At 40.5% G+C, this 20825-nt stretch overlaps 1 protein-coding gene across 7 annotated transcripts in view; it reads left to right on the top strand.

The window, feature by feature from the left end:
- The window catches only part of LOC128867855 (kinesin-like protein KIF13A), a 113865-nt gene that overhangs the window by 50150 nt on the left and 42890 nt on the right, over positions 1-20825 (top strand). For all 7 annotated transcript variants that reach the window (XM_054109413.1, XM_054109406.1, XM_054109407.1 and 4 more), the window contains exons 3-5: positions 14091-14178; positions 17783-17946; positions 18056-18572. In XM_054109413.1, coding sequence (XP_053965388.1) covers positions 14091-14178; positions 17783-17946; positions 18056-18572 — 769 coding nt within the window. The remainder of the gene's footprint in view (positions 1-14090; positions 14179-17782; positions 17947-18055; positions 18573-20825) is intronic.

The raw sequence follows: 20825 nt of genomic DNA, 5'->3' as shown, positions 1-20825 counted from the left end.
GGTGGCAGTCACAGGGAACCATAACAGGCGAATACGGTGAGTGATTGATGGTTAAAATACGATTTGTAGTCAAAAAATCAGTCACAAGAGGGGATCGATGAGATGGTGCATTATCATGTAATAAGCGCCAGGTTCCTCCTTCGCGGTATTCAGGGCGAGTTCGACGAATGCGATGCAACAAACGCTTCAAAACGCCAAGATAGAAAATTGCTTTGCCGATTTGGGCCGTTGGCACGAGCTCCTTGTCGAATCGTAAAAACAAATGAGCATCGACTTGATTTTTGACTTCTCCAAACGCGATGCTTTTGGGTGTTGACTCGTCTGGGGCCTTCCTTTCGGCATTTTGACGCTTAGTTTCAGGTTCATGTTGGAAACAGCACGTTTCTTCACCAGTTACAATGTTGTAAAGGAAGTTCTCGTCTCTTCTCGCCTCTTTAATGAGGTCTTTCGAATGTTGAATTCTGAGCCATTTTTGGTCCTCAGTTAACTTGTGCGGAATGAAACGTGCACAGACCTTTCGTAAGCCCAAATGGTGAGTTAAAATGCGATAAATCGATGTTTTGGAGATATTCAATTCTGATTCCATGAATTTCAACGAAGATTTCGGTTAATTTTTGACAAATTTACGATCAATTTCGATGGAGGTTTCGGTGATTACTGATTTTGGGCGATCCGAATATTCATTGCCATTTATATCCTCACAACCATCTCAGAAACGTGTAAACCACTCTTGAACTCTGGCACGAGATAGACAACCATCGCCATAAAGTTGTTTCATCATTTCAAATGTTTTGGTAAACGTTTTACCGATTTTAAAACAAAATTTGATATTAGCTCTTTATTTGAAAATAACTTCGCTTCCACTGAACCGAATGTAACTTCCAACGCGCTAACTCATTAAAAACTTGGTGCCATCAAAAACTTGTTTATGTCGCCAGTCTTGTTTATATTGGACTTCACCTTGTCTGATCGACGTACTCATCCTAGCCAAGCGTGTGCCTGCGTCAGCAAGCTCGTCAACTCTCCCATTCGCTTCTATACCCTTGTGCTCTGGTACCCATTAAATTCTAAGCTGTCTATTCTCGCAGAGCTCGTCCATTTTGGTGTTGCGCGCGCTAATTCAGCTGTTTTGGTTACAGTAGAGATCTCAGCTGGAAATATACTATAGTGATTAGGATGCCTGAAAGGCATTTTGAGATCAAATTGCGGACAGAAGACAGCCGCTCCTACTTTTGCCGCCATTTTTGTTACTGTGACCAAAAAGCCTTTGTGAGAATTGTTCAGTCATCCTTAGTTTTAGTGCAGATCTTTTGGCTGAGTTTCTTACCACTAATTCGGTTGGATGCCAGTCAAAAGTCTTTCTATCGCCGCTGTTGGAGTTGTGCTCATAGCGCCGGTTACTCATATTCCTGCAATCCTTTGCACGCTCTCCAATATTCACGAACCATAGAGCATAGATTGGTCTAATGACCGCCATGTAGGTATATCCAATGTGTGAGTCAAGGAGATAAACCCCAAATCTTCTTCTTCTTCTTAGCATCACAGTTCTTGGTGAACCATTGCTTCCTTTACAGCTTCACAGCCCCTAATCTTACCAAGCATTTTTCTGCATATAAAAAATTACTGAAAATTTATCTGGCCTCACCCAATAATTTAACCTAGAACTTAAAATCTCCTGGCACTTCGCTTCAACCCAAGTGAGTTTACAGTGTTACTTTTCATATTTGTTCTTTTGTTTTTCTTCAATACATTACAACATCAATACACTTGTTTCAATAATCTAATTCTAATAATGATTAACTGGAAAAAAGTAGTGTTACACAGCTGCATTAACTTCTTCATTGTTTCAAGGTTTTGAAAAGGTAGTAGCCGCTGGGAGCCAAATCTGCTGGGATACGGTGAGTGTTCAAGCAATTCGTTGGCGTTCCGGGGTTGTCGAAGAAAGGAGCACCCAGTGACCTTAATTGTCTAGCTAACAAACCTGGACATTTACAGAGAAAGTGCTTAGCAGTCTCCTTCCCTGAAAGATCACCACAGCTTCTGCAATGAGGATTAAATGGCAAACCCTGCTTTTCGCGACCGGTAAATACTGCTACGAGTTTGGAAATTGATTGGCGTGGAGTGTCCAGAACTTTCTGAACCCTCTATTTATTGTATTGGGGCCACAGGGTTTTCGAAATAACACATGAAGAAATGGAGCTCCATCTCATTTGTGCTTTGCGGAGAAATAAGTTGTGCAATTCCCATTTAACAACAGTCAGGGGGAGGACGATGACCGGATAGGTGGTATGTGAGACCAATTCGGGGTCCTGACAACTCCATCAGCAATTTTATTTCCCTCTATGTTCCTATGTCCTGGAACCCAGATCAGAGAAATGTTACCTGCACACCCAATCGATTTGATCTCCTCCTTACAGGAGTTGAAGAGTTTGGATCTGCACCATGGCGTCGGCAGAGCTCTAATCGTGGGTTGACTATCGGAAAAAAATGTTAATATCTCCATTGCTTCCACGTTTCCAAAGCATTTCGCATGCCTGCAGGACTGCAAAGACTTCTGCCTCAAAAACACTAGCAGTATGCGGCAGTTTTAAGGAAACAGATAAATTGGCTGGTTTAGAGAAAATATCTGCTCCGTTTCCCGTTTCTATCGTGGAGCCGTCAGTGCAGACAGAGGTACCAGCTTCGGTACAGATTTTCTCCTCCTTCCAAATCTGCCTATTCGGAAAGATTGTCCTGCCCGACGCTTAAACTCCAGTATGCGGATAGAGAGATCTGTACGAAGTTCAGAGAAATACGATGTTAACTACCCGAAAATGATAATTTCTCAAGATAATCATCTAGCAAAATCCCAGTTGCATCCCAAAAAACTGGTGTCATTAAAACTGTTTTGCCGGTCGCTCCGGTTTCCATTGGTTCGCAGCTGAATAACCTGCTGAACCCTAGAGGGCACTTCTCAAGTAACTGACGCGCATTTTTGGGTTTAAGTTGACTAAAAAAAGGTGTATTTGTTTATTTAATTTAAAAGTTAAAAAATGTACATATACATTGAAGATATCAACTAAAATATGCAAAAATAAACCAGCTGAAATTAAAATAAGCCTCGTCAAATCGACGCTGATTCCTTTGACAATTTTACATTTTTCTTGTGCAATTTCGTAGCTGATAAAAATGACAAAAGAAAGAATTTAATCACTGCAGCCATTCGATTCTTTCCATTGCCAAAATATATGCCCTGACACGTCAACCTCAAATTGCTTGTAAACAAAGAATGAAATAACAGATCGAAATAAAATGTGTGTGTGTGTCTTCAAATGAAAAGTAAGGCTGAAGCGAGCACAAATCAACAAATATCTACGAACACATCCGCCTATCATTAATGTGAAGTGGAATAGGCAAAGATTCACTAGACTTTACCACCTTTCCCATCTCGAATGCGTTTTTGCTAAGCATAGAATTAAAACGTTTTCTAATTTTAGCCGGATTCTCTGTTTGCCTATTATTTGAACCATCAATGAAAAGGTCAACTCATTCAAGTAGGAGGTGGCAAATGCAATCAAGCACTTCGAAGCTTCTGTGGCTGATTGTGTGTCTTCTGAAGCAAGAATTTTTTACATGAAAGAAAAGGCCTAGCGCCGACAAAATAAAAAATGCCAAAAACCAAAGGTATTTTGTAGTCACTTGAAAGTTGCACTAAAATTCAATGGGCGGTAGAACTGCATACCCAGAATTTCTAGTTAAAAACTTGAAATTTTAGATGAAATTTTGGAGTGTTTTTTACAAAGTTTGAAACTTTGCGTAATATGGTTTTTGTTGTGGTACGAACTTTAATTTTATAGTAACAAATAGAATAGTGTCAGAAATCGATAAAAGGAATACCTATGTTGCTGTGTTTCTTGATGTAGCGAAAGCTTTTCATGGGGTGTGGCGCAAGGGTCTATTATTTAAACTTAAACAGTATCTTCCACTGGACTACTGAACTAGATAATGAAGAGCTATTTAACAGACAGATATTTGTATGTAAAATAAGGAAACAAATACTCTAATATTCAACTCAAGAATGAGAGCAACTATTGGAAACTCCTAAAACCTTAGAAGCAGCAACAAACATGTAATTTGAACAAAACTTTAAAATGATTTATGCTTGGAGTACACAAATTAATAGAGGTAAACAATTAATAGTTTACTTTAACAAGAAAGTTGGGCATAAGAATCTAACAATAAAATAATAACAATAAAATAACAAATCCCGATAGCCACCAAAGCAGGATACCTTGGAATGACTGTTGATTCCAAACTTCTCTGAAAAAAAAAATACATCAGTCGTTGAAAAGAAATGAGGTAAAACCCAGCTCCCGACAACTACATTGGCTACTTGGCAGGCACTCGAAACTGGCATTGCCGAATAAAAGATTTGCTTACATACAAAGCTGTGATCGTGCCAATCTGGGCATTCGGCATAGAAATCTGGGTAACTGCAAGCAAAAAAAAAATATATATATACGAAGTGTGCTCAAAAAACATGGTAAAGGTTTCAAATTTCACGAACTACGTACATTCGGCTTTCGATTATTTTTTTATGTTAGTATCGAACAAAATGGATCAAAGAAGTTCCATCAAATTTTGTGTAAAAAATGGAATTGAAGTTCAAAAACACTTGAAATATTGACACATAAGGTGAGAGTACTCTGAATCAAAAAAATGTTTACAAGTGGTTGTTGTTGTTGAAGTGTTTGAATATTTCCACTGAAATACTCCTAATTAGTCACCAGCACCGTTTTACTACCTCTGTCTCATGTGACGATGTTTTTTTTTTGTTTTTTCAAGTCAGATCCATTTAGCGAGGTTCTAGTATAATAGCAAATCCTTTATCTCGATGTCTGAGATCTCCTTAATTTGCTGTAGGAAGAAAGGCTTACCGAAGGAGCGGAGTCGTGCCCCAGCTAGCCCCGGACATTCACATAAATAGTGGAAAAGACTTTCCTCGCCCCTTCGGCTTGACAGCTTCTGCAGATGGGATTGAAGGAAAAGTTAAGTCTGGCTGCCAATGACCTGTAAAGGTTGCAGTGATGCGTGAGATGTTTGGCCAAGAACATCCTAATAGGTGATTCGTCCTTTGAATTTTGTATAATGCCCATGTGTTTTTTGTTGTAATACATGTAGTTATTTGCTTCCATCTTCTTTCGGCTAAAGCATGATAGTGTGAAGCAATGGATGCTTTTAATGTGTTCAGTGGGGTGGAGACTGCCACCACCTCTGTTATTTCTAGTGTCGAACCTTTTCTTGCTAGCTCATCCGCTATCTCATTACCTCGAATGTTCCTGTGACCGGTAACCCATATAAGAGTGATTTCAAGCCAATGACTAAGCATTTCCACTGTAAGACTAGTTTGGATGAAATGGAGTTGGAGTCCGAATGTACGTAGTCCGCGAAATTTGAAAATTCACCTTATTTTTTGAGCAGACCTCGTATTTGGCAAGTGTGTGGATATACAAGGCGAAGTTCAAAATAAACAAGATTGAGCTAAAATAGAAACCCAAAGCTTTTCGAAAGAGTGTTTCAGGTCATTGACCAGAATGTACTTCAGGATGTCGATACAAGCCCCTTGGATGACCTCTACGGACGCAAAACGTTTTCCTTTCATGGCCAAAAGCAATTTTCCGGATGGGTAGAAGTCACAGGAAGCCTTAACAGGCGAATACGGTGAGTGATTGATGGCTAAAATGCGATTTCTAGTCGAAAAATCAATCAAAAGAGTGGATAGATGATATGGTGCATTACCAGCTTCCTCCTTCGCGGTATTCAGGGCATATTTGACGAATGCGTTGCAACAAACACTTCCAAACGCCAAAAAAGAAAATTGCATTGACGGTTTGGCTCATTGGCACCTTGTGTACAATTCCGTTGGAATGGTAAAAACAAATGAACCTCGACGTGATGTTTGACTTCCCAAAACGCGATTTTTGGGTGGTGGCTCGTCTGGAGCCTTCCATTCGGCATTTTGACGCGTAGTTTCAGGTTCATGTCTCCAACATCTCCAAGTTTCATCACCAGTTACAATGTTGTAAAGGAAGTTCTCGTCTTTTCTTGCCTCTTTAATGAGGTCTTTCGAATGTTGAGTTCTGAGCAATTTTTGGTCCTCAGTTCACTTGTGCGGAATGATACGAGCACAGACCTTTCGTAAGGCCAAATGATGAGTTAAAATACGATAAATCGATGTTTTGGAGATATTCAATTCCGATTCCATGATTTTCAACGATTAGACTAAGAGCTGGCGGCCGCGGAGGTACTACGATAACACCTCCGGCTAGAATTTTGAGAAGTGGTTGAAAGAACCATGAAACAGTGCCATTTGCAACGATTTTGCTCAAAACCCCTGCAAAAAAGACGTCAGACGACTTAAAGTTGCTAAAAAAATTTTCGTACCTCCGGCTGAAAATTTGTAGGCTTACTGTTTGAAGGTCACAAATGCTGTATATAAATCGTCAGACGTCTAGATCGCTGCAAAAGTAGTGTCAGACGACCCCAAATTTGTAATTTTTTTTCGAAAATTTTTTTTTTTTTACCTCCGTCTGACGTTCTCACATATTATAGTAGGCACTATTTTAAGTGTATATTTAAATTGTCAGACGAAAATACCTGACACTACTTTTGCAGCGATCTAGACGTCTGACGATTTATATACAGCATTTGTGACCTTCAAACAGTAAGCCTACAAATTTTCAGCCGGAGGTACGAAAATTTTTTTAGCAACTTTTTTTTGCAACTTTAAGTCGTCTGACGTCTTTTTTGCAGGGGTTTTGAACAAAATCCTTGCAAATGGCACTGTTTCATGGTTCTTCCAGCCACTTCTCAAAATTCTAGCCGGAGGTGTTTTCGTAGTACCTCCGCGGCCGCCAGCTCTCCGTCTAGATGATTTCGGATCATTTTTGATAAATTTACGAACAATTTCGATGGAACTTTCGGTGATTACTGATTTTAGACGGTTCTTATGTTCACTGTCATTTATGTCCTCACAAACATCTCTGAAACGTGTAAACCACTCATGAACCCTGACTCACGAGATAAACTCTTTCCATAAATTCAAATGTTTCGGCAAACTTAGTACCGATTTTAAAACAAAATTTGATATTAGCTGTTTGTTCGAAATTCATTTTTGTACCGATGACACAAACATACTGACACTGTAGGCGCAATAACTTCGCTTCCACTAAACCGAATGTCACCAAGTTTGCACTGGAAGTCAGCTAGGGATGTAACTTCCAACGCAATAACTCATTAAAAAGATGGGGCCTTAAAAACATTTTTATGACGACAGTCTTGTTTGTTTTGGGTTTCGCCTCGTATGTGAAATAAATCGTGCGAATACTCCCGTGACGTGACTGCCGAAGTTCTTCTCACCATTTGGTTTTCCCCATAGTATTGGCCAAACCTAGTAATCTATTAGCCTTGTTTAGTATAGTGCAACATTTAATTCTATGAACACAAGTGAGTTAATTTTTTTGTTTTCTCATAAACCTAGCATAGGCGAACAAAATATATTGCAAAGATTCATAGAGATTGGACAACTTCTAATTTTTCCTCCTCAAGGCGAGATATACACTGCGTAGTCCATCTAACGCGTGGAAATTCGTAACTAGGAAATATACTCCAGAATAAAATGGAGTCATTTGTGTTTGAGTTAATGCTATTAAATTGGGCATTTTTGCAGGACAACGATCCAAAGCATACTGCAAAGGCAGTGAAGCAATGGCTCAGAAGAGAAAAAACTAATGTACTGGATTGGCCGGTGCAGAGACCTGATCTCAATCCAATAGAAATTTGTGCTTGTGTGACATTAAAGTCGAAATCGCTAACAAAAATTAAAAAAAAAAATTTTGATGATTTGTAGGCCGCAGTTGAGAAGGCTTGGTACTCGATTTCAAAGGAAAGATGCCACAAGCTTGTAGAAAGCATGGATTGGCATTGATTTGATTATTATTTTTGCTTTTGTTTGGCATTTTTTGGGATGTGCTATTTATGCGTCCAGGAGGATTCGTGAGCTATCAACGTTCTCGTAAATTAAATCAGAACTGAAATTCTTTTTGACCATTTTTTTGTTTTAAAATGGAAGTAAATAAGTTTTTTTTATTTTTTTCTTACTTTTTTCCCAATAAAAAATAATTATTTAAAAACATATTCAACTCTTTGCTTTCAAAGTCTAAATGTGCTATTATATGATCATGGCTGCATGGCAACTCAACTCAATTTTTTCGTATGAAAATTTTGATTTCATGTTTAAACTCTCGGACCAAATTTCGAACCAAACATCACTCGTTGTGGATGCTTTGGCGTCCCCATACGTTTTTTTTTTTTTTTTGTAATTTTCCAATCTCCAAGTGCGTCAATTCTGTTCGTTAACATTAACATTCCCCTACCTGTGGGGAAATTAGTTCAACTTAGAAAAATTATTTTTCGGTAAAGAATACTCTTCGGTATATCAGGCGAACTGAAAACGCAGCTTATGGTCGCGTGGCTTTAGTCATTTCCAGATGGCCAACTATAAATTAAATTTCAAAGTCAACAAAATCGTTAGTTAGCTAAAGAGCTAAAGTTAGCGCAAAGATAGCGAAACTCAATATCGAAATTTATCAGCTGTCGTGATCACATTTCAAGCGTGCACTGGAATTGTAAGCCTCGATTCAAGTCGAACGTAAGCACTTCTATCTTATGTTTGTTTTTATATATTTTTTTATTATTTTTGTTATATCGTACTTTTTTGTTATTTATTACTCTTCGTATTTCTTTTCTTGTCTACAAACAAAGCATGCTATTTTCGGATATTATTTACGTACATACATATTTCCATAGGTACTGTGTGACTTTCGCGCAGCCTTCTGGCGAAGCTTGCGTTTTCCTCAATCTGAGCTGAGCATTGAACTGAAATTTTTTTGGTCTTGAGTTAATACTTAAATGCGAATACATTTTGTTATCTCACGCTTTGTTAATGTTTACCGAATGAAATATAAATATATGTATGTATGTATGTGCATATGCACGCAGAATGCGATTAAACAATAAAGCTAAATTAATCAAAAGCATGTGAGGGGAATCGTATTTGGCAACGTTTTTATATTTTTCTTTACGCTGAGTTAAGCAAATTTCTATATTTGCTGAATAAAAAAACAACAAAGAAATATATTTATTGCATAAAAAAACATGAACAAAGAAAAATGAAAAAAAAACTCACAAATGTGTGTCAATTTGTACATTAGGGTGGTAGGTAGGTACTGGGTTTGATTGAAAAGTAATGAGCCTTCCCGCGCGAAGCGTCTGCCAAGCGATCAACCGAATTGGCTGGTGGGGGAAAATGATCGTTAGACCTTCCTCTTCCACTAGAAACCGGTCCCAGTTCGCTCGCAACAGCGGTGCAGTCAACATCGCTCCGCGCGTGGAAGCTGTTTTAAAAGTGTGTTGAGATTTTACAGTGGCAAAAATGTAGCGATCGTTGAAGCAACGTTACTCGATCAAATTTTGCGTAAAGCTAAACAAAACGAGTACCGAAACCATTGGGCTACTTAAGGAGGCTTACGGGGACCAATCTCTGTCCAGTGCCCAGGTAAAACGGTGGCACAAGTCGTTCAAGGAACATTAGCTAACTATTGGACCCTTCATCACGACAATGCGCCGGCGCACACCTCTGCATTGGCCAAGATGGGGGTTCCGGTGCTTCCCCACCCTCCGTACAGCCCTGCCCCCTCCGGACTTCTTCTTGTTCCCGGGCCTGAAAAGAAAGCTGAAGGGGACGCGTTTCGACCCCATCGAGGCGATCCAAAAACCTGTGACAGCCGAATTGAACGCGATTCCGGCGAATGAGTTTAAAAAAATGTTTCCTGCAGTGGAAGGACCGCTACCAGCGGTGTACTGACGCTCAAGGGTCCTTTTTTGAAGAATATTAGTTGTATAAGCCAAAAGATTTAATAAAACTGCTTCAAAAAAATAAGGCTCATTACTTTTCAATCAAACCCTGTAGGTAGGTAAAGTGGCAAGAGTGCCATAGGCATACCTCAAGTAGCACTTACGTGCCGTTTTGATAACATAATATGGACCGTTACCTGTGTAAAGAAAAATTTCAACAGTCCCTTTCTCTGAGGGATCCCCACAGCTTCTGTAATAGGGGTTGTACGGAATTCCAAGCTTCTCCGCATGAGTACCGATCACTCAGTGACCAGTGAACACCGCAATGAGTTTGGAAATTGAATGGCAGGGGATTCCCATCACCTTAAGCGTTCTGTTTCTCTCGTATTGAGGCCATAGTGTTTTCGAAATAGCACACGATGAGACAGACCTCCATCTGTCTTGCGCTTTTTTCAGAAAGAAATTGTGTAGTTTCCCCTTAACAACGGGCAAAGGGACACCGATGTCTGAGAGGGGGACAGCTGAAACCAGTTCTGTCGACCCCTTCCTGGCTAGCCCGTCGGCAAGTTCTATACTCTTGTGCCCAGGAAGATGTTTGAGTTCCTCCTTACAGGAGTGTACCAGAAGAGAGCAATACGGCGACGACAGGGTCTTGATCGCAGCTTAGCTATCGGAACAAATATTAATGTCTCTCTCCCAACAGCGTTCCCGAAGCGTTTTTCATGCCTGCAGGATCGCGAAGACCTCTGCTTGAAAAACGCTGCTCGTTCCGGCAGTTTTGCTGTCTGATTTAAAAGAAACCCCCGCTCCCACTCCTGATTCCATCTTGGATCCGTCAGTGAAAACAGAGGTACCTACATCAGTGCCGACTCTCCCCTGCTTCCAGTCTTGCCTGCTCGGAAAGATAGCCCTAGCACAACCCTCAAAACACAGTTTGCGGATGGAGAGATCAGTTCGAAGAACAGAGAAGGAAGGGGAGATCTGATTCAAGATGCTACTACGTCCTACAGGAAATTAACTCCACAGGCCAAGCTCCTTCAACCTAATAGCGCTCTGAGCAGCAATGGATTTAACTTGCAGATCCACAGGAAGTAAGCGCAGAATAACGTTGAATGCAGCAGTGGGACATGTTCTACAAGCACCAGTGATGCCCACACAAGCAGTTCTCTGCACTCTCTCTAGTTTAGTGGTGTTGTAGCCCTTCTGAAGAGCTATCCACCAAACTAGACAACCATATGTTAAAATTGGTTGTACATCCAAAGTACGACACGTGGCTTGATACCCAATTTTTTGCCGAACATAAATTTACAAGCGTAGAAGGCTATACTGACCTTCTTAACTCAATTACACCAAGATACCTGACTTCCGATGCGAGTGTAATACACTGATTGTTTAGTCTTGGAAGCTTAAAAGGGGTAGGCTTGTATTTCAGCATCAACTCCGTTTTGTTAGAGTTGACTCTGAGATCGCAACTGTCAGCCCAACTACTGAGTGTAGGCAGTGAATTTTCCAAAATGTCAGCCATTACTGATGGGAAGGGTACTGAGACCAATAGGACCAAGTCATCGGCATATGCTACCATCTTTACTCATTCCCTGTTTAAGCGAGTTTAAGCTTCATCCATAGCTACTAGCCAAAGGAGAGGTGAGAGGACGCCGCCCTGTGGTGTACCTCTATGAACGAATCTAGTGATTCTAGCCCCTCCTGCCACAGCATTTATTTCCCTACCGCCAAGCAGGGACGAGATCCAGAGGTAGATAGGTCATTAGGGTGACTCACCGAAAAAAAAATGTTGGTTTTCTACCCAAATTTGAAAATACGGGTCGATTTGAAAATAGAGATTTTTTTTAATAAAATAATTTTTCCAACAAATCACCTCAAATGATAGCAGAATTTATTATTAGAAGGTCTGTATAAATTGTTAAAAAAAATTTTGTATTAATAGAATCAAAATAATGAGACTTTTGGAGGTACTTTCACAACGTCCACTTCACGCAAATCTTAATATGTTTCCGCAATATTTTGCCGTAAATTTTAAGATACCCTATGATCAAAAAGTACCGAGAAGGTGATGTTGACTGTTTTCTTCGATTGCCAAGGCGTAATGCACCATGAGTACCTTCCACCAGGCCAGACAGTCAATAAAGAATATTATTTATCCGTTTTGAAGAATTTGAGAGATGCTGTACGTTGCAAACGGCAGGAAATGTGGGCAAACAATTCTTGGATTTTGCATGATTTTTATTTATTTTATTTAAACTTTCCCGTTACTTTCTGATCATAAGGTATAAGACATTTTATTGTACAATTCCGATGGAAGATTAGTGCGGAAAGCGATGCACCCTAATGTACATATATATCTTATTTTTTTCTTATTTTTAGTGAAGTAAAACTTAGTCAACAAACGCAAATTGTCTTACATATATTTTAACACTAACATAATAGCAAAATTAATACGTAAAAAAAACATAATAAAAGACACAAAAAAAATACTAAATTAATTCATTTAGAGGCAATATTAAGAAGTTTATGGCAAGAGTATTAGAATAAGCAAAACCAACCCATTAAATATGTAAATAGTATTGAATTCGATCAGAGCTCTCCTTGCGTACAGAGTTATTGTGAAGCCAATATGAAAAAATATAAATTACGAGGCGCTCCACATGGGCTATTCAGATAGATTCGTTCCAGAAAGAAGTGGAAATCTACAACAGCTGGAATAATATCAATGATGCACGGGCATCAGCTGTCTGTTAGTTGTCCAAATGAAAGTCCAGAGTATTGTTTACAAGCGCGCGGAAGCATTTTGCCGAGAGTAAACGCGAAAAAAGAAAATCAGTAATGGATTTCAAACGTAATCGTGTGATTGCATTGTAATTGGCTCGAAAATCACAACCAGGGATTGTTCGTGAGCTCGAGCACCTTAGAGTAAATATAGTTTTTGTTTATCGCACCATTACTCGTCACAATGATACTGGTAGCATCGCGAAAAGTCTGGAGGTGGTCATCAAAAGACTGCAACGTCACGTGAAATGGTTCAAAAAGTGAAGAAGCGACTTGAGCGAAATCCCCCACGAAGTGAAAATCAAATGACAAAAGAACTGAAAATATTGTATCTCACCGTAGCATCCATCGCATACTGAAAAATGATCTCAAAGTCAAGCCTTACAAGATCCAGAAGGCGCATGAACTCACACCAAAACAGCAACAACTCCGACTTGAGAGAGCGAAGGAGGTGCTTCACTTGACCGAAAGTGGTCAATTTCGAAACATTGTGTTTTCTGATGAGAAAATTTTTCAAATTGAGCAATTCGTAAACTCCCAAAACGATAAAGTTTATTTGACCGACCGTTCATACGAGAATTTGAGTCATCGATTGGCCACGAGGAGGCAGCAGCCGCCAAAGGTAATGGTTTGAGCCGCTGTAATCGCAGATGGGCGCTCTCCAATCGTTTTCATTGAGCCTGGCGTCAAGGTAAATGCGAAATATTATTGGGAAAGTACTTTGGAGGTTGCTTTGAAGCCGTAGGCAGACAAACATTTCGGTGGCAGACCATGAACGATTCAACAGGGCTCTGCACCGTCTCACAGTGAACCAAGAATGGCTAAAAAACAACGTTCCGAACTTCATAACGTCCAAACAATGGGTCTCAAATTCATCAGAATACACTTCAAAGAAGCCGTGCCAAATATCTGGGCGATTATTTCTTTGAAGACGTGGGAAATTTACAAAATATTTCACTGGAGGGACTAGGTACCTTCTTAAAAAGATCTAAATACAGGTACCACAATGGGTCTCAGGGCTACCGAGTGTCTTGTCTGAGACAAGCAACCTGGCTAGCACGACCTAACCTGAGGTATAATAAATTGTATATATTTTTTTTTTGCTCCTATGGAGAGGGGTGCGTCCTAATGTATTGTACATACATACATATATGGATATGTATAAGCTTTTTTAACAAATTAATTCCAGTCCTGTGTTCATATTTGCAAATAAAAATTTAATTCCGAAATCCCCTGCGAACGAGATGACAACTCAAACATTTTTTTTATCAATTTATTTGCTCCCAAACAAATAGATTTTTCGATGAATCATTCCCACTGCAATCATAAAAATATTACAAAACTATCTTCACTGCATAAACCATTAAATATTCCATAAAATTGTTAATTTGTATTTCCTCTTTTGGTTGCAGAAATCGAGCTGGGCACAAAATGCATTGTGGAGATGGAAAAACAGCAGACAGTTCTGCAAAATCCACCATCACTGGACAAATTAGAGAGGTGAGTAAGGCATACCCAGTAATGTTTACAAAAGACATATGTATATATATATATATATATATTCATAAATACATTCCCACCCTATAGCGAAATCCACTGGTTGCAAAATAATACTTACTAGTGAAATCAGAGCCATGACTAGTTGCTGTGGCCACTTTATTCCACACAGGCACCCAGTGAATGCTGTAACTTGTTCCACAATTGGAAAGTATTTTTTAGAACTCCGAAACTGTGCTTGATTCGTTAGACAAGATTTGGTCAATTTAAGCAGTCATTTTCGAGGTTTCACATTTTCTCCAAATATTTTCGATTTTTACTAGAGTCAAAGGCTAAGAAAGCAACATTACTTGTGATTGACATAAAACAGGCGTAATTTGTTGAGAAAATGGAAATATAAATGTTGTACCTCTAAAATGAATACAATTCCATTAGAAAGCGCAAAATTTCCCAATCTGCATTCTGCCAAGAATGGACGATCTGTCGTTTCATTTTTTTTTTTTTTGTTTTTTTTTTTTATTGTGGTTTTTTTTTCAGAAACCAAGTACAGCACTCGAGACACAATTAAATCTATTGTACTGTACGCAGATTCCCTTTTAAATTTTCTTTAAATCTACTCGACATCCGAAACAATCGGAGTAGGTCTTGTGATGCCAAGGAGCCAATGTGGTCGCTTCTTAACACATCAGTGCCAAAGACCTCCTCGACAGTCGGTCGAATATGACAGGTAACATCAGTTTTGTCCATCTGCAGCCTCTCTCAGCCTGCCAAGCCCGCTTGTGGGTTGAAGTAATCTTTGCCAAACGTGGCTTTGATGACTGCAGAAGGGAGTGGCAGAACGGGCTCCGGGCTAAGGAAGTTGGTCTCAGAGGCCTTTCTGGCTAAAGAGTTAGAGATCTCGTTACCCGCGATACCCACGTGTTCCGGGGCCCATGTTAGCATCAGGACATTGCGTCTATCGACATAGTTCAGCCTGGACTTACAGGACTCGACTACCCTTGAAGTGGTTGGGGGGCTGTCTAAGGCCATGAGCGTAGCTTGGCTGTCGCTGCAGACACATATAGATCTGCCTCTCCATCTGTTTTCCACAACAAAGTTCATCGCTTCTGGAACAGCATACATCTCCGCTTGAAACACAGATGCATGCATTCCAAGAGCAAAGTGCAGTTTTGTCCCGCTGGATTCCACGTAGACCCCAAAGCCGGAGCCGGGCTCGTTTCTGCAGCCATCCTTGAACATGCTAAAACAGTGTTTGCCGGGCTCATTTTCTGACTTTGACCACAGTTGAGCCTCTGGGTGTGGTGCACACTGTAGCTCTTGTCAAGTACGAGTCTGGATGGCATGGCTACTCTGTTAACCAATACCGTAGAGGGGCCGTACCAATTCCCATTGTGTTTCAGCCTGCAGATGGCCTTCAACGCCTCTCCTTGGATGAAAACATCAAATGGTGGTAGACCGTTTCCTTACAAACAACTCCAGCGTTTTTCTTGTCGAGATCTATGGATTTGACGTGGCTGTAAGCTTGTTGCCCTTGTTGTCCTTCGAAACTGGTATTGCTTGTATTTTCTGTCGGCATCAGAGCCCGCATCAGAGGGTCGTAACTACCAATTTAAATTGCTTTTAAAAACGGCGTATATCACTTCACATCACAATTCCTTTGACAATATATTGGGATCCGCGAAATGGACATAGTGGGATCCAGGCAAATGAAGAGTGCACAAGTGTGCGAAGAAGGGGTGAGAGACAAGGTTTGCGGTATCCCGAACGAATATTCAAGCCTATCTTTGGGCTCTGAGTTGTGTGAATTCATCCATTAAGAAGAATTAATAGATATTCTAGTAGATGGTGAACTAATCTGAACACCTGCAGAATATTATTAGCTTTGGTCAATACTAGATGAACGAAGAACTTGGAATTTACTCAGGATCGCAAAGCCGCATATTCCACTTCTCAGAATTCGGAACTCCTTACACACAATACAGTAGGAGCTTCAGAGCCCACCCAGCCCTTCATTTGTGAATGCTCTCTACTTCAAAGATTTCTGGGAAACCACTTATAGAACATCTGAACGGTAGAGGCAAAGTATACCTGGAAGAAATATTTGGGTTCGCCATAAGACCAGGATAATTTTTGAGGTGACAATAAGATGGAGCTTGAAAAATATTTTCGGGGCATTGCAATGAACCTCAGTAGGCATTGAGTAAACTCTTCTTAAAGAGGTGCCCGTGTCGCCTAACCTGACCAGTGGAATGCAACTTTATTCATGTGGCTAAATCAACGCTTCCTGGCGCTAACTGAGAAAGAACCCGACATTCATCTCCTCTTCTTAATTGGCGCGATAAACGCTTACGTGATTTTGGCCGAGTTTAACAAAGCGCGCCAGTCGTTTCTTTCTCGTGCTAACCTACAGCAGTTGGGCACACCAAGTGGAGCCAAGTTCTTCTCCACCTCATCTTTCCAACGCCGAGGAGGCGTTTTTCTTCCTCTGCTACCACCAGCTTGTACCGCATTGAATACTTTCAGAGCCAGCGCCTTTGTAACCATTCGGACGACATGACCAAACCAACGAAGCCGCTGGATCTTTATTCGCTACACTATGTCTGTGGCGCCGTAAAGCTCAAGCAAATTCATTGTTCCATCGCCTACGTGCAAAGGTCCGACATTATTTACCTTAAAGGTCTGCTTCATGATTGTCCGCCTAACATCAATGCTTAGAAAACCGCCCGTAGTCATATTCGAGATGACCAATAAATGTTACAAAAACGTAACGTGTGACCAAAGAAATGTAGAGATAAAAAATAAAAAAAAACTGATCAAACCGTCATCACACTCTTGCAGAATGGATTGGCTACTCGACATTCACATGTGTGTTTTCTGATCCGAATTTTGTTTATCAACATAGCCGTAGTGAGAGCAGTCGAAATGAAAATGTGGTTCGTCAGAAAATATGAGCATATTCAACGTCTACTTCGATTTGTCTTCTCTAAACTGAGAAGCGATAACGAAGTTCATGGCCGTTTGCCTTAAATCGATGAGTTAATTCGACTTTGTGAGCGAGTAGCTCAAGATCTTCGCGCTGTACGACGTTAATGGCCGTACTGTGAGCTTCTCCCAGCTGCTTTTAGACAAATTTGGTGCTCCATTTCGGCCAAGCTTGTCTCCTCAATAAATTCAATATTTATTCATCACAGCGCCCACATTGGAAATAAGTGTACAATATTTCCCAAAGCAGTCTGATTTACAATAGAAAAATAGATTCTTTGCAGCTTTGAACTCTTTCTATAACTGGCGAAAATGTAGTCATTACCAAACTAGTCCCCTTACCGCAATAAGCTAGAAATTCGTCTCAGTGCTTCAGCTTGCGTATATCCTCAGTTCAGTGCATACTGATTCAGCTGTACTTACATATATCTGTATGTTATTTAGTATTTACGTGCGCATTTGCATAACTAAGCCTATTTGACTATTGATTGCGTCTCGTTGATTGGTTGCTTGTTGCTGTAGCAGTTTGCTGCTCGTTATGCGCGCTGATTCACTCATACTTGTAGCCTTCTTTGAAAATATATCTTATAATTGTTGTTTTTGTTTTTTTTATTTCTTTTTACAGGAAACCTCCCAAGACATTTGCATTCGATCATTGCTTCTACTCTTTAAATCCCGAAGATACGAATTTCGCTTCACAAGAATCCGTATTCAATTGTGTGGGACGTGATATACTCGATAATGCATTCCAAGGCTACAATGCCTGCATATTTGCCTACGGTCAAACAGGTGAGTCCAACACGCACACTTACTTGCTTACATGCAAGGAAACAAAACACACAAAACACAAAAAAGAACATAAATTTTTAATACTAACATACATTTTTCTACTTCATAGGCTCCGGCAAATCTTATACGATGATGGGTTCACTTGAGTCCAAAGGCATCATACCACGCCTGTGCGATGAACTCTTCTCAGCAATTGCCAACAAAACCACACAGGATCTCATGTACAAAGTGGAAGTGTCCTATATGGAAATTTACAATGAGAAAGTGCACGACCTACTCGATCCCAAACCAAATAAACAGTCGCTTAAAGTGCGTGAACACAATGTGCTCGGCCCGTATGTGGACGGCTTGTCCCAATTGGCAGTGTCCTCGTACAAGGACATTGACAATCTGATGACGGAGGGCAACAAATCGCGTACAGTAGCTGCTACCAACATGAATGCGGAATCGTCACGTTCGCATGCCGTTTTCTCGGTGGTGCTAACACAGATTCTGACCGATCAGGCGACTGGTGTGAGTGGTGAAAAAGTTTCACGAATGTCGCTAGTGGATTTGGCTGGTTCGGAGCGCGCTGTAAAGACGGGTGCTGTGGGTGATCGGCTGAAAGAGGGTTCCAACATTAATAAGTAAGTTTGAGATTGAGAAAAAAGTCAGGTTATAAGCAGGTTTTTGAAGAATTGTAGAATGTATTGGATTGTTCGGAAAGTAATGTCGTTTTTTCGCGACAGAGGATTTAATTGTATTTTTTCACAGCTAACCTCACACTTAAGTCGCATTGTCATTATATGTTTTGGCAGCTGATAGAGCAAGGCTTGTGTATGAATAAGCTCAATTGATTTTATGCAGTAGTTTTTGGTCGGAGCCCTTTTAAATATGGGGAGCAATAAGCAGCATTTTCGTCATATTTTACTTTTTTACTATAGAAAAGGTAAAAATGCTGTTCAAGCCAGAAAGAAATTAACCGATGTGTATGGAGAAAAGATGTGTTGACAATACACCAGTGTCAGAACTGGTTTGAAAAATTTCGATCTGGCAATTTTGATGCCGAAGGGGCGCCATGTTTCTGGAAGGCCGGTTGAAGCTGATAAAGGCGCGATAAAGGCATCAGTTGATGCAAACCGGCAAAGAACAACACGTGAGATCGGTGAGGGATTAAATTTATCGAATTCAACTGTGTATGACCACCTGAAAGGCCTGGGTTTAACCTCGAAGCTCGATATATGCACAAAAAATTGAAATTACTTTCCGAACAACCCGCGGTTAAATAATAATTTTATTTTTTACAGGAGAAAAGCAAAATGCATTATAAAGTATTAACAATGTTTAGAATGTGCGTGTTTATAGGTATTTATTTATTAATTTAATAGCCTAAGAAGTGGGAACTCAAGCCACCAGTCGTGTTTTGGGTGTAAAAGGAAGTGGTTCTGCCAATTTTAACGTGAGAAGTTTTTCGGACGGGCTAAACTGGGGAGGGTTCCAAGGACTGCTTGTATTGGCATCACCGGAGCATGTAGAACTTGTCCCAATGCTGCCCTGAATGTCGTTTTGCGCTTACTGCCCTTCGACTTTTACGTTATTTTCCTCGCTGCTCAAAGTGCAATCAGGCTAAAGGAGTTTGGCCTCTGGTGCAAATCTCTCAAGGACATGGTATTATTTTCGGGCAGTCAACACCGTATTTCTCTGAACTTCGTACAGATCTCTATCCGCAAACTTTAGTTTGAGAGTCGTGCAAGGGTAATCTTTTCAAGTAGGCAGGATTGGAACGAGGGGGAAATCTGTACCGAGGCTGGTACCTCTATCTTCAGAATGGCTCGAAGTTGGAATCGGGAGTCGGAGCAAGGGTTTTCTCTAAATCAGTCAAATTATCTACTTCCTTAAAACTGCCGAATACTGCTAGTGTTTTTCAGGCAGGCGTCTTTCCAATCCTGCAGGCAGGTATGCAGAATGTTTAGGGAACGTGGAAGCAAGGGAGATATTAACATTTTTTTTCCGATAGTCAACCCACGATCAGAGCTCTGCCGACGGCAGGGTGCAGATCCAAATTGATCAACTCCTGTGAGAGGGAGATCAAATCTCTTGTGCGTGCAGGTAACATGTCTCTGATTTGGGTTCCAGGCCATAGGAACATAGAGAGAAATAAAATTGCTGATGGAATTGTCAGGACCTCGAATTGGTCTCACATACCACCTATCCGGTCATCGGCCTCCCCCTGACTGTTGTTAAAAGGGAATTGCACAACTTATTTCTCAGGAAAGCGCAGAAAAGATGGAGCTCCATTTCAATACAATATATGGAGGGCTCAAAAAGTCCTTGGGACTTCACGCCACACAATTTCCAAACTCTTAGCTGTGCTTACCGCTTATTGGACGATCGGCTCACAGGCGGAAAAGCGAGGTTTGTCATTTAATTCCCATTGCAGAAGCTCTGGGGACCTTTCAGAGAAGGAGGCTGTTGAGCACTTTCTCTGTAAATATCCGGGCTGTGCAGCCAGACGATTAAGGTCACCAGGAGCTCCTTTCTTTCACACCATGGGGCAGTGCTGCAACCTCCCAATAATATCTTTGATATACCCTATGATCAGAAAGTACCGGAAATGTTTAAATAAAACAATACAGAGTTAAATTTAGGCAAATTTATTTTATCTCCTTCAAAATATGACCCGTCTGAAGCAACACATATGGGCCAACGTTTAACCGAGTCCTCCATGCACCCCTGGTAGGCCGACGAAGGGATGGCCTTCAGCTCCTTCGTCGCATTCTCTTTGATATCCTCGATCGACTGAAATCTCCTTCCACGAAGTGGTAACTTCAACTTGCACGATGGTATTTACTTGGTGTTTGGTCAAATAATCCAGCACAATTTGGGACCAGTGCGATGGC

Source organism: Anastrepha ludens, chromosome 6 (assembly GCF_028408465.1).
Source record: "Anastrepha ludens isolate Willacy chromosome 6, idAnaLude1.1, whole genome shotgun sequence".
NCBI lineage: Eukaryota > Metazoa > Arthropoda > Insecta > Diptera > Tephritidae > Anastrepha > Anastrepha ludens.
Note: the sequence above shows the minus strand (reverse complement) of the source record. Positions and strands in the feature narration are given on the sequence as shown.